This window comes from Chiloscyllium plagiosum, unplaced genomic scaffold (assembly GCF_037043375.1).
Source record: "Chiloscyllium plagiosum isolate Xiang-an unplaced genomic scaffold, Cpla_swu_hap1 HiC_scaffold_7, whole genome shotgun sequence".
In the NCBI taxonomy this organism is placed as follows: domain Eukaryota; kingdom Metazoa; phylum Chordata; class Chondrichthyes; order Orectolobiformes; family Hemiscylliidae; genus Chiloscyllium; species Chiloscyllium plagiosum.
The window spans coordinates 3,316,896-3,330,988 of record NW_028270145.1 but is presented as its reverse complement, the minus strand read 5'-3'; the positions used below and the strand labels follow the sequence as shown (position 1 = coordinate 3,330,988).

General features: G+C 40.0%; 1 protein-coding gene across 1 annotated transcript in view; it reads left to right on the top strand.

Moving 5' to 3' along the window:
- LOC122551256 (signal transducer and activator of transcription 4-like) overlaps positions 1–7,109 on the top strand; it is a 103,057-nt gene extending 95,948 nt beyond the window's left edge. Inside the window, exons 19-23 of the mRNA XM_043692873.2 lie at positions 1,265–1,356; positions 4,160–4,299; positions 5,741–5,932; positions 6,769–6,835; positions 6,916–7,109. Of these exons, the coding sequence (XP_043548808.1) occupies positions 1,265–1,356; positions 4,160–4,299; positions 5,741–5,932; positions 6,769–6,835; positions 6,916–7,048 (624 nt within the window). The 3' untranslated portion in view covers positions 7,049–7,109. The remainder of the gene's footprint in view (positions 1–1,264; positions 1,357–4,159; positions 4,300–5,740; positions 5,933–6,768; positions 6,836–6,915) is intronic.
- Positions 7,110–14,093: the final 6,984 nt, after the last annotated feature.

Genomic DNA, 14,093 nt, shown 5'->3' with positions numbered 1-14,093 from the left:
AATCATATGCTGAGGTGAACAACCTCCAGCTGAGTTCTCAACAATTATATAAAAGGTGTTGCACTTTTGCCCAGAAAGCCTTCAAAATACCTGAGAAAATTCAATCAATGGGGTTGTGACCAATTTCATAAATGTCATTCCCATACTTTGGAGCAGTAGGTTCATTAACAGCTTCTCAATCTGTGTAGCAAGCACAGGTAAAGAGGCTAGAAATACTGTAGTGTGGAACTCACCTCCTGCCTCGCCAAAGTTGGCCCACCATCTGTAAGGCATGAGTCAGGTCACATACAGTATGTGGACTACAACGGTTCAAGAAAGCAGTTCACCACCATCTTCTCAAGGGCAGCAAGGGCTGGGCAATAAATGCTAGCCAGACAGTGACATTCACATCCCATGAATGAATTTAAAAATCTGTGATCTTCTCTGACCCTGTACCACCAACTCTCTGTTTTTCTGACTCCAGCTTCTTTTATATCCCCACTTTCGATCACACCACTGTTTGTAGCTATAACTTGAGCCTTCTAGATCCAGTACTTTGAATTCCTAAATTATCCCATACCTACCCCCCTCTCTTCTTCCAAGATCTCAAGAATATTACTTTGACTGACTCATTTTAATAGCTGCTTTATTTGACTGCATGTTTTTCGCTCTTTACACCTCTATGAAACACTGTGAGGTATTTTTCTCTGTTAAAGATAACTTGAAAAAAATAAGTACATTCAATGGAGATCTACTGCACAGAAAAATACCCCTTGGCCGACCAGTCAAAAACAACCACCTAAAATAAAGTCACCATTGTCCCAGAGGGTCATAGGTCTGTTCTGTCATTAGAGAGAGAGAGAGTGAGAGAGAGAAAACTGATGATGAGTTTAACCTGAAAGTCACCATGCCTCAAGCAAGGAGCATATTTGAGAATGTGGCACCTTCATGGTAACTTTAACTAGTGTAGGAATTGAACCCCCACTGTTGGTGTCATTCTGCATCACAAACAAGCCATCCAGCCCACTGCGCTAATCAACTCCTTCTGTTAAAGATATTCAATTGCTATGAATTGTCATAATCAATAATCAGTGAATGACATTTCTGTTTGTATTTGTGCATAAGTTGCATCCCTAATCTTATATGTACACATACTCAAATATTTTGATAATACAGGAAGCAATGTTTCAGCCTTGATTCTAAGCAGCTAAAACTTCAAGAATTTGCAGAATCACTGAATACTATTTATACAAATTCTGATAACTTTTTTTTGTTTCCTTTACAGGAGAATCTTCCTAACAGGTTCAGTTTCTGGTTGTGGTTAGATGGAATCCTGGAACTCATCAAGAAACACTTATTGGCTTTATGGATAGACGGGTAATTAAAAGCCAACAACGGATATTATTGATTACTGTGGAAGTTACCAGTATACTTAGTAGTGAAGCAGTCATTTGATTTAATTTATGGGACAACCTGCATTGTAGCAAATAAGATTTAATTTAACACATTAAAATCCAGTTTCAATCTCAGCACTTCAATATGTGAACATCAATTCTACATTATTTAACCTTCAACTATGGGCGGCACGGTGGCCCAGTGGTTAGCACTGCTGCCTCGCAGCGCCAGAGACCCGGGTTCAATTCCCGCCTCATTCTCCCCGTGTCTGCGTGGGTTTCCTCCGGGTGCTCCGGTTTCCTCCCACAGTCCAAAGATGTGCAGGTTAGGTGAATTGGCCATGTTAAATTGTCCGTAGTGTTAGGTAAGGGGTAAATGTAGGGGTATGGGTGGTTTGCGCTTCAGCGGGTCGGTGTGGACTTGTTGGGCCGAAGGGCCTGTTTCCACACTGTAAAGTAATCTAATCTAACTGTTACATTTGAAGAAATTACATTCTATGGTATCTATAATTTTCAAATTATTGAATTAGTATATCTGATTACGTCTGTTCTATATTAACCTTTTCTCTGATTGTTAACCAGTTATTCATTCAGCTCATTGAACCATCATTTTCTGTAGTTCTCTAATACATTAATAATCAGATTGCATGCCCATGCCTTTTAACATTGAACACTTATCTTCTGTACACTCTCAATTCTCTTTGCCAATACATCAATAACCATTTAAGATAGAGTCTAAAATTACACATTCTAAATGTGGCCAGAGAGTTTTATACAAAAGCAAACTAGTGAGGATGCTAGAAATCTGAAATAAAAAGCAAAAAAAAAGCAGGAGTACTGCATGAGTCATGCAAACTATGAATTGATTCCATCCAGGATAATTTCAATACCTAAACCAGCCCATACATTTTTCCAGATCTCTGGAGTACTAAACAGCTTTCTGATTAAAATGGCAGAATTTGGTTAGGTCAAAGTGTAGGTCTGATTGATGGGTGATTGTTAGGGGTGCAGGGGAGGGGTTTTGGTGTATGGAGTTCAGGGAGGGTGCGGTTGGGGTTTTCAGTGGTTGGTCAGGGGTTCAATTTAAGAGTGACCCAGGAGTTGGAGTACCTTTTTCATCCGCTAATTTTTTCCTGTGTAACTTCTAAGCTTAAGTGAGTCAGAAGCTTCTGAATTCTCCAAATTTACTGGGCTCTTTTGAAGATTTCTGGACTCATGGCTAAAAGTCCAGAAAATCCAAATTCCCAAATAATTCCCACAGAGTCACTGCATCAAAGATTCTGCAGTATCTCAACATACAACACTGGACTGCGTATCTGACAAACCTCTGGCCTTTGGAATATCTTTGCCATATATTCTCAGTCACAAATATATCAAAGTCTTCTGAAAATCAATGTGACAAACCCAATGAGGAACCTCATCTATTAATTTCATCTACTACTTTAGCTATGCCTTCAAAGAGTTTATGTGGAACTGTGAAACATGTATTGCTTGTAAAACTACACAAAGTCGTACTTAGAGAAACATTGAAATGTCAGTAGTAGGAAAAATGTTAAAGGTTATTCTCTCTGATACTAAGACTATGATTTGTTAATGAGTGTCATAAAAGACTTTTGAATATGTAAGGCATGTATCAGCCATCTTCATCTCTTTTTAAAAAAGATCTGAATTGTCAGCTTAAACACTTGGAGCAGTTAGTTTTAAATCAAGGTAATAAGATCTGTCTCACATTATGTCATTTCAACTAGCAGAGAAAAAAAGTTTCCAACCTAGGTTCCATTGCCTAATTTCTTTTTATTTTAAAAATATACTTTATTCATAGAAATCTTTGGTACCTGTACAGTTGATGATGTCCTTCAGATGTATACTTTACATGTCTTTACATCCAGAGAACAGACTGAGTCATTAGTACCATCCAGTCTCTTGGCCTTTAGCTGAGGTTTCTGCAGGGTCCAGTTACTGAATGGGCCCTTGTTCCATGGCCTAAGTGAGTTAGTTGCTCTAAAACAACAATCTCTATGCAAAATGGGACCTAACACCTGCTTCAGGCCTTTTTGCTGTGTTTTATTGCATATGGCCGTGGCACGCATATTCAACAGTTGCCTAGCAATCAAACCTGAAGTTCTACAGGGGTCATTGAAGCTTGCCATTGGAAAGGGAAATTTCAACTTTTTTGCTTCTTTTAATAAGGACGAGCAGGCGTGAGCTGCTGTAAGTCTGCAGATGACAGTTAACCCAGTTCCTGACTGCCAATTGATTGTCCACTAGAGCCAGCCAATTTTTCAGCCCTCTGGGGTATTGACTGCCGCAGGGGCATGCTGGCAATAAGTAAATGAGTCTGGGTCCTAACACATACCTCATTTGGACATATTCATCATACACAGCACTGGGTTCATATCAATTTAAAACAATGCATTGTCCAGGCCCTGGTGTCCAAGGCAGCACCAGTACCCTGCCATGTAGAAATTTCCATTGATCCCAATCTTAGCCACAGTGGGGTGCTAGTTGTGGCCTCAACACCTACAGTTATGTTTGACAGATGCCAACAAGGATTTTTGTTCTTAGTGAGTGCCCATAAGCTTTTGTTTGGATGTGTATGTGATTTATAGATGAAGAGTAATAAATGGGCAAATTACTTACCATTGGCCTCCCAGCAGTCATATACCATACTGCAACTAGACTATGCATCTTCGGATGAGGATATATGTAAAGGAGGACTTAACCTTTGCACAGCAAAATTCTACTATGGAAAGTTGTTTAAAAAATGTTGACTTGTGTCTTTTTAGGTACATTGTGGGATTTGTGAGTAAGGAAAATGAACGTGCTTTACTGAAAGATAAACCTTCTGGCACATTTTTATTGAGGTTCAGTGAGAGCAGCAGAGACGGTGCTATTACATTTACCTGGGTCGATCGATCTGAGAATGGTGAGATAGTAATGGACTCTCTTTTTCTGTTGCTTGGGACAGAGGCATAAACATAAAACAATTTGGAATAAGCATACTCCAAGATAAATAGATTTGTAAACTATAAACAGCTGGAAAATCTCCCAGCTATTTACAGTTCTGTTTACAATAAAAAGATGGAGAGTAAACAAATAGAACCATTTATTGCATAGTTGGACAAATCCTAATTCAGAAGTCAAAATCTTATCTACTGACATTTAGTCTTGGTACTTTGCAGATTCTCTATCACCTAAACTTTCTTCACAATGTTATATATCTTTTGTATATGTGGTTCGAATTAAATATTCACTGCTTTAGCATCATTAGTTTCAGTTGCAAGTACATCCCAAGTTCTGTGTGATCAGAAATTGAGTTCTTCCAATTCTGTTGGTCTCAACCAATCCATTTTGAGCAGTTAGGTTACTCTTGTGTACCTTAGCAAAGATTTTTCAGCCTGACTGACTGAAGAACCTTGCTGTTTTTCCACTTCACAAGTACCACAGATTCTTCACCACACACAGTCAGGTGACCAGTTACTGTTATGGAGTTTTGACTTCAGAGCATGGATTAAAAGCTCAATTCAGCCGTGATTTCATCTGCTTTTTGGTCAGTTTTCAAAAGGAAATCCAAGATAAGTGGGTTTGTAAATTATAAACAGCTGGATATTCTCCAAGCATATCATTGCTCAAAAGCCTGCAACAAAAAATATCAATGTAGCGAGATAGAAAATGGTGCTCAATTTTTATAAAAAGTCTTTTGGACATAAAACCAGTTACTACTACCTCTGACCTTCCTCATCTATCTTTTGATCCCAATCAGCATCTTAAAAAGCTTGTGTTTCATTTAATTCCATGCAATTTATTTACTTGACCATCCCTGTGCTCTATAAAATCAATCTGTCCAAGACTTGAAATCAGAACATTTCCACACTTGGATAAATGCACCCTTAGGTACAATAAGTGATCGGGTTTTAGCCCCCAGCTTTCAATTACTTCCTACTTCACAACCTATCTTGGCTCTAATATATTGCTACCACTATTGTCACTGGTCGTTTGAACTTTCTTCCCTTGTTTAGTTGAGGTTCTCCAGGCTCTGAATTTGTTGTCATGTTTCTTTATGCTAATGTTGGCATAACTAATCAACAAATTTTTAGGATGTGGCTAATTATGAATATTATTGTTCAGTATAGATGGGAGCTAAATAAGTTATGCCATTTGATAGAAAAGATGCATGATTTCATGACCAACAAAGTAAATTATTTCCAGCTAGATTCCATTATATTCTACAAAGAATAATTTCAATACCTGAATTTGATAGGATAGGATTGAAAGTTTGTAGTCAAAATGTTATCCAATACTTGAATGTTAAATTCACTTTTTAAATTCATAAGGATCTAAACATAATCTTCAACTTGTTGTTTTAGGGGAAATGAAATTTCATTCAGTAGAACCTTACTCCAAGAGTCAGTTATTAGCGGTTCCTTTGCCTGACATCATCCGTGATTACAAAGTAATGGTGGCTGAGAATATTCCAGAGAACCCGCTACAATTTCTATATCCCGATATTCCGAAGGACAAAGCTTTTGGAAAGCATTACAATAATAAACCAAAAGAAGGTCAGTATTGGCAGTCTGTGGTGGTATATTAATAACGCAAATGATGTATTAATTTGTCATGAAATCACATCTAGCAGATTGATGTTAGAAAATGTAGAGAAAGCTCTGGTTAAACTCAGCTGGCAAAGTATGAGAAGATCTAGACGCCACACCTCACAAAGGATATATTACCTTTGGAGGGAACACAATATAGATTTGCTGGAATGATATCTTGATTCCCAAGCATTAAATTATGTGGATTAAATTATCACGCTAACTGTTGTATATTCCCTTAAACGTAGAAGGATATGAAGTGATTTGATTTAAGTTTTCAAGATATTAATGGAAACTACATGGTAAATTGGGGAAACTGTTTCCACTGTTTGGGATTCTATAGCTAGAGCCATAATTTTTAGAGTGAGATTAGGAAACACGTCTTCTTTCAAAAGGTGGTATAAGTTTGGAACTCTCTTCCACAAACATCAATGGATGCTAGGTTGTTTGTTAATTTTAAAATTAAGTTTCTTTTAATTAAAATTAAGGGATATAAGACAATGGCATGTATGTGGAGTTGCGTTACATATCAGCCATGCTGAAGATGGGGGTGGTGGAGGGTCTGTGGTGTGGAGAGGTGAGTGGAGAGTTGGAGACCGAGACAAAGAGAGAAAGATATGAAAGGCAGACAAGGGGACAGGCATATTTTCTACAATCCAGCAATTTGTTTCACATCTCCAGCATCCACAGTTCTGTTTTATTCTAGAGATTTTATATTGCAGTATAAGGAAGTTGGTCTCAATAGGTAACAAATCATTGAAATATATCAAGTGCTTACATTTATAATTACTTCTTTTAAATAGTATCTGAACCAACAGAGACAGAGAAGAAAGGCTATATTTCCTCAAGGTTTATCCCATTCTCTGAATTGTAAGTATCAACAACCAACGAACTTTCTCTGAAAATTGTTGTGTTTTGTGTTAACTATCAATTTGTTCTATTTTTTTCAGTCCAAATGCTTCAACGGCTCCAGTTTCTTCATCAGACCTACTTCCCATGTCACCAGGAGTGTATGCTGAACTGAAACAGCAGCTGAGTCCAGCAGAAATAGAGACTGCTGTATGTTTTGAAGCAATGATTTAACTAGAATTGACCTCCATAGTTCTTTTCACAATAACTCAGACAATAAACTATCTAAATTATAGTTAGATGTCCAATAATATTTCATTTTAAGAGGGTGCAACAAGCTCTTTTATAACAATGCAATTGTAAAACACAAAACAATGCAAATGTATATGCACAAGCTTACAAATGACATCGATATAATACTTCATCTCTAATTAATTGCTATGATACAGATTTGAATTTCAGACATTGTATCATGCAATGAAGATCTGTCAAACCAAAGTTACACTGCTCACCGCAGTTCAATGTAGATGGTCGGACCTCAGTGTGAAAAGGATTGTGTATGTAAACATTTGAATACTTGGTCAGTGTATCACAATACGGGAGACAAATGTTTAATATTGTGAAAGTACAAATAGGAGTTGCCTCTTTCAAATATTAAAAACATTCCAGATAAAATTTGTAAAGTTTGAAAGAGCACAAACAGGTTACTTCAGTAATTTTAACTTGTGGCCGTAGACTATACTACACACATTGCAAAGTTTTTGAGACACGAGCCTACCTGTTGATTGATTGAGATGTCATGATTTCTGATTTTAGTACAAACTGAGATCAAGTGATTGAGCTAATTCACAAGTTATATTGACACTTTCATACTGCCCATCTGAAACACTTTGTATTGACAACAGGGTGGAAGTTTAATGAATAATGCAACAATGATATTTACATTAGTGCTATATTTCTTGCATTGTACATGTAATATACTTGCATGGTCATATACAATAACATAAAAAGTCCTGGGTGGAATTCTCTGAACCGCTAAACAACATGGGCACTGGCAGGTCAGTTGAGAAAACACAGCAAGAATGGAAAATGAGGTTCTTAATATCAGGAGAAAAAAGTCAGATTTTTAAGCCAAGATTTCCATGGTCAGAGGCCTATTTGTATGTATTTATATCTCATCATTACCTAATCTTCTCTTATTTATGCAAAAGTTCCTATTCTCCCATGTGATGGGAGTGAACTAGATGGCAAGAGTTTCCAATATAAAACTCAAAGCAGGTAGCTAGCGGTTCTAGTTCACCGCTTACTACTCCAGTCTCTAAGTTGGTCAACAGTCCCCAGCATATCTGAGTGTGTTGCACAAGCAGAAAGCATTGTCCAGCACATCCTGCCCACAGATGCTGGTATCAGACACATACCAGCACCACCATTCCCTTATGACACATCTCCAACTCTCTTAGAACACAGTTCTCTACTTGATTGCTGCACTTTGGAGTGCACCAACATCTTTCACAATAATGCAGCTGCCAGGCTGCTTTATTTACAGGGAAAAGCTCCCACTATTGTGCATCAGAGCATTTCCAAGCACTTAGTTTGCTTTCTTAGCACATCCTCACCTCATGTCTACTTGGATGCTTGCAGCATTTCTGCCTTGCCTTGTCCTTTCGCACTTTACCCTCTCATTCTTAGCTAGCTCAAAGGTGCACTGTACTTGGGTCTTGCCTTGCCTTTATGTGTATATGCAAAGCCAGCACATTGTCATGATTGCCAACAATGCTCAGTGAAGGGGGTGGACATGTTGCTGTATGGCATTGTGCTATAGCAGTATCACACCTACAGCATGTGTCTGCAGCTTACTGACCAAACACACACCAAATGCATCAAATAAATGACCATTTCTCAAAGTCTAAGGGGAATTGTTATCAGTCAGGGAATCCTGCTACAGTCAGTCAAGGACAGCATCCAATTTTAGGCTAAGGGCTTGAAACTGGTCAGTTCATCTGGTGAGGTAGTCAGAGGATCCATATTATTACAGACTGTTAGTAGGGTCACAGTCAGTCGTCTGGTTCCAGAATAACCTATCAGGGTATATTCTGGTATGTTTATTGGTCAAGATATTGGTCAAGAATCTGGTCAGTCGTCAGTCAGGGCTGTCCTTCCAAGTCAGTGAGGGAGAGGAGTGGGTTACAGACAGTCTTCAAGGTCCGTTCACTGAAAGTCAAGGGTGGCAGTATCAGGGGCTACTGCTGTGTTCAGAAACTCAATGGTGAGGATTCAAGGCAGAATGCTGGGATAGAGGTACGACTCCAGATAGAAAACAATGGTACAGTGGAGAGCATGGCTTACTGAAAGAGGAGCTAATCAGCAGTCACCATCACCCTGGCTTCAATGGGAATGGTGGGGGAACAGTACATAACAATGGTTGGCATAGTAGGATAAAGATTGGCACAATATCAAGGGTGGAAGGGTCTGTACGGTGATGTGCTATTCTATGTTCTATTCTAGATGCAAGCCTAGGTTCAAGGGTTAAAATTGGAAGATGAAGACTTAAAAAAAGAAGTTGGTTGGAAGATTTGGATGCTCAAACCCGATAGTGCTCAAACAACAAGTGCAAGGAAGAAAGGGACAGGAAAGTTAGGACAGGATCAGACTGTGAGTCACTCATCAAAGCACTGTCGATGTTACTCGTCATCCTCACCCAAATCGTAAATGTGCAAAGCAAATATAAAATAGATGCCACGCTACCTAGAGTTGGCAGAGTAAGTAGTTTTTCTTGTCTGAGCACACAAGCTGTTCTTGGGAAATTTGTGAGGCTATTCAAGTGGCAGTTAATCAGGTACTTTCAGAGTAGAGACAGAACACATCTGTATTGTAGTATTCCACATGAGAATTTGTGCAATGTATGTGAGCGTGTGATGCAAAACCTGGTCAAAAGTAATCCTGACCATGTCCTTTGTCTTTACAAAATGATCTTGATCATTTCTGCAAAGCAGAAGCAATCCCAGGTAAAGTGGCAGCTGCAGATCACAATTCACAAAGCCAATCCAAGATCTTACTGGCTGCATGAGGGCACAGAGCTGATTTCCTCTCATGTTGAACTGTAAATATTGATCAACGTACTTTGAAATGCAAGGCTGCCTTTCTTGGGTGATGGGGGTGGGGTGGACACCGTTGCAGTAATTCTTCAGCACTTACAATCTCCTACCGTATTTGCATGACATGGCATGGCTTGTGCTGCACACATCAGAATAACGTTACTATGTCAAAGATTTGTGTAAAGGCTTTCCACAGCCCTCCTTGTCGGAGTCCTCCATTTCTTATGATACTGAAAACGACGCTAAACCATCATTTTGTTCTGTGAATGCTGACTGTTCACATAACTAAGGACTTGCTTTGTGTAAAAAAATAGATTTGTCCTGTTTCTGACATTCCATCTTGGATCTATGACCAATGGATCCAGCCACAGCAGGTGGCATTGTCCCATTCGCCAAGTACACCAAAGTTGCAGAGAAATTGAGGACCACATGTGCCAAACCTAGGAGACACAGGCAACCTCCAGAGGCTGTTGAATAGCCTCCACATGAAAAGGTTGAAGGTGAAGGACCCTCAGGATGCGAAGAACGTACGGGAGACTCAGAGTTGTATCATTCCCAATGCCATTTCCTTCAGACAAGTGAGGTACCTTGTAGCAGCAGGCTGAGGATGTTCCAGGACTCTGATACTGAACTGTGTCATCTGCTAGAGTGGGATTTGTAACCTGAAGGTGGCCATCCCATCCCAGTGGCTATCAAAGTGACAGCTATGCTAACTTTTTATCTAACTGCTGCTTCTCAGGATCCACTGGGGAGCTGTGTATGATTTCTCAATTCTTAACCCACAAATATATCAAGGCTGTTAAAAATGTGACACCACCTCATCTTGTTTCTCCGTGATGGGAATCAGCACTGCACCCTGAGCAATAGGTATTTTCAACATCACTGCCTTCTCCATTGTGTACCTTGTCTACGTTGTGTTGAGAGCATCACATCAAAATGTGGCTGACTTCTTCAGCAGAATAGGATTCCATTCCATCAATGTATAAGCCATTTATGCCAGATATCCTGAACCTCCATAATACCTGTATCCTTGAGAACTCTCATGTTCCTACTACGTTTTAAGAGAAGGATGCCTTGAAAGAATGGTTATTGGAAAATAAGGGCTACTCTCTACAATCATGGCTAATGACTCAGTTATGCAACTCTCTGAGTGAGGCTGAACGAAGATACTTCCAACCTCATAGTCCAGAAACCCCGCACTGCCCAGTAGATACAGCACAGTCCATTCTTTCCCCTGGGCTATCGTGCAGCAAATAATGGGCCTCCTGATGATGAGTTTCTGATGTCTAAACCTGTCTTGAATCTTACAGTCCATTGCTAAAAGAGTGTTGCGTGGTGTGCTCTGCACATCTGGAGCAGACAAAGAGGGGACGCGATGCTGAAGAGCTGGGAGAGCGGCAGCAGTTTTCCAATGAGAAAGATGATGAAATTGAGCAGAAAAACATCACCTTCAGCCTGAGAAAGCAATGCAGCATTGGATGAAACAAACCAGGCAGGACTTACTTCACACCCAGTTCCAATACAAGTGATCTGGGTGAAGTCTCTATTTCATTCTCTGTAAATTTATTGTTAATCAAAAGGCAGGTGCCTGTTTGTTCTCTGAGCAAATGCAGCTTTTTTGATTGTCACTTCTTCACTTTCCCTGTTCAATAAAAGATAGCATTTTCGAATGTTTGAAGACTTTCCACCATGTGATACTCTCAAGTCATACAATGACCATGGGGTGGTGTACTACACTGGGCATTAGGGAAAATGTAGGATCATTCTTGTAGCTATAGTTAAAATGGCAGTCACTCAGACAGTGATGGTGTAAAGTGGCAGTATATTTCTGTTTCTAGTGAAGAGTGACCTAGGCTACTTACATGTCCTGAGAAGCTGTCCTTTACCATTGCCCTTTCACTTGTTTACTGTGAAGCACTATTTGTGGCTGGTAGTGATTGACTGGTCTTTGACTGATGAAAACGGTGTTCAAGGAGAATATCATTATACCCATGATTTGGAGATGCCAGTGTTGGACTGGGGTGTACAAAGTTAAAAATCACACAACACCAGGTTATAGTCCAACAGGTTTAATTGGAAGCACAATAGCTTTCGGAGCGACGCTCCTTCATCAGGTGATTGTGGAGGGCTCGATTGTAACACAGAATTTATAGCAAAAATTTACAGTGTGATGTAACTGAAATTATACATTGGAAATTTGATTGTCTGTTAAGCCTTCCATCTGTTAGAATACAGTGATAGTTTCACTTCTTTCATGTGTAAATCACAAAACCTTTTTTTAAAAGTTGCATTCTCGTGTTAGCTGTTAACAATGGTGATAGCTAGACAATATGTTAAAGGTGTTGGCTCCCTGTGTTCTCTGTCTATGCCATGATGTTTAGATTGATTCGAATCTAAAAAGTGAGATAACAGAGTTTTACATAAATTCATGCAGTTTTTGAGCTCAGAGTTCTACATGAATGCATGCAGTTTTTGAGCAAAGTACAATATAACTCTGCAAGTACAAATTCACCCCACAAAATATATGTGTGCATGTGGGTCTTTGTCTGTCTGTGTGTGTGTGTGTGTGTCTGTCTGGGGTGGGGGTTGAGAGTATAAGAAAGTGTGTGTGTGTGTGTGTAGTGAGTGCAGAGTGTCTTAAGTCTGTGAGGGGGTGCATGTGGGAGTGTGGGAGTGTGTGTGCGCATCTGTGTGTACCTGTGTCCATGTGTATGTGAGAGTGTGTGTGTGTGTAGGAATATCTGTGTGTGTGTCTGTCTGGGTTCATGTCACATTACAGGTGATCACCATTGCACTACACACACACACACAGATATTCCTACATACACACACACTCTCACATACACACGGACACAGGTACACACAGACGCGCACACAGACACCCACACACACCCTTACAGACACACACTCCCACACTCACACATGCACCCCCTCACAGACTTAAGACACTCTGCACTCACTACACACACACACACACTTTCTCACACTCTCAACCCCCACCCCAGACAGACACACACACACACACAGACAGACAAAGACCCACATGCACACATATATTTTGTGGGGTGAATTTGTACTTGCAGAGTTACATTGTACTTTGCTCAAAAACTGTATGCATTCATGTAGAACTCTGAGCTCAAAAACTGCATGAATTTATGTAAAACTCTGTTATCTCACTTTTTAGATTAGAATCAATCTAAACATCATGGCATAGACAGAGAACACAGGGGGCCAACACTTTCAACATATTGTCTAGCTATCACCATTATTAACAGCTAACCCAAGAATGCAACCTTAAAAAAAGGTTTTGTGATTTACACATGAAAGAAGTGAAACTATCACTGTATTGTAACAGATGAAAGGCTTAACAGACAATCAATTTTTCAATGTATAATTTCAGTTACATCACGCTGTAAATTTTTGCTATAAATTCTGTGTTACGATCGAGCCCTCCACTATCACCTGATGAAGGAGCGTCGCTCCGAAAGCTAGTGTGTTTCCAGTTAAACCTGTTGGACTATAACCTGGTGTTGTGTGATTTTTAACATCATTATACCCCACACCAAGATCATGGCTCTGGAGCGGCGGTGGCAACTTCAGAGGCAGTGGGACTACAGAGTCAGTCAATCAGCCTGTGAAGCCTGGAGCAGGACTCTGGCAGTGGCATGGCATGGGCTGGGAAGCCTGGAGCAGGACGCTGGCAGTGGGATGGTGTGGCCTCGGAGGCCCGGAGCGCGACAGTAGCAGCGGAGAAGGAAAGATTGGGCTTTTATTATTTTATTTCTAAGTTATGTGAATGGCACCTATGTACCGCACCAGTACACACTTTGCACTGTATTTTGTATTGAATACACGTGACAATAAATGATTTAAACAACCACTGAGCTGTGGTAGTTCCCACCCTCCTATACGGCTCTGAGACGTAGATGGTCTACAGCAGACACCTCAAGACACTGGAGCAGTATCACTATTGCTGCTGCGCAAGATCCTGCAAATCCCTGAAAGTTGCCACCCAGATCGATAGAGTTATTAAGAAGGCATACAGTGTTTTAGCTTTTATTAATAGAGGGATCGAGTTCCGGAACCATGAGGTTATGCTACAGCTGTGCAAAACTCTAGTGCGGCCGCACTTGGAGTATTGTGTACAGTTCTGGTCACCGCATTATAGGAAGGATGTGGAAACT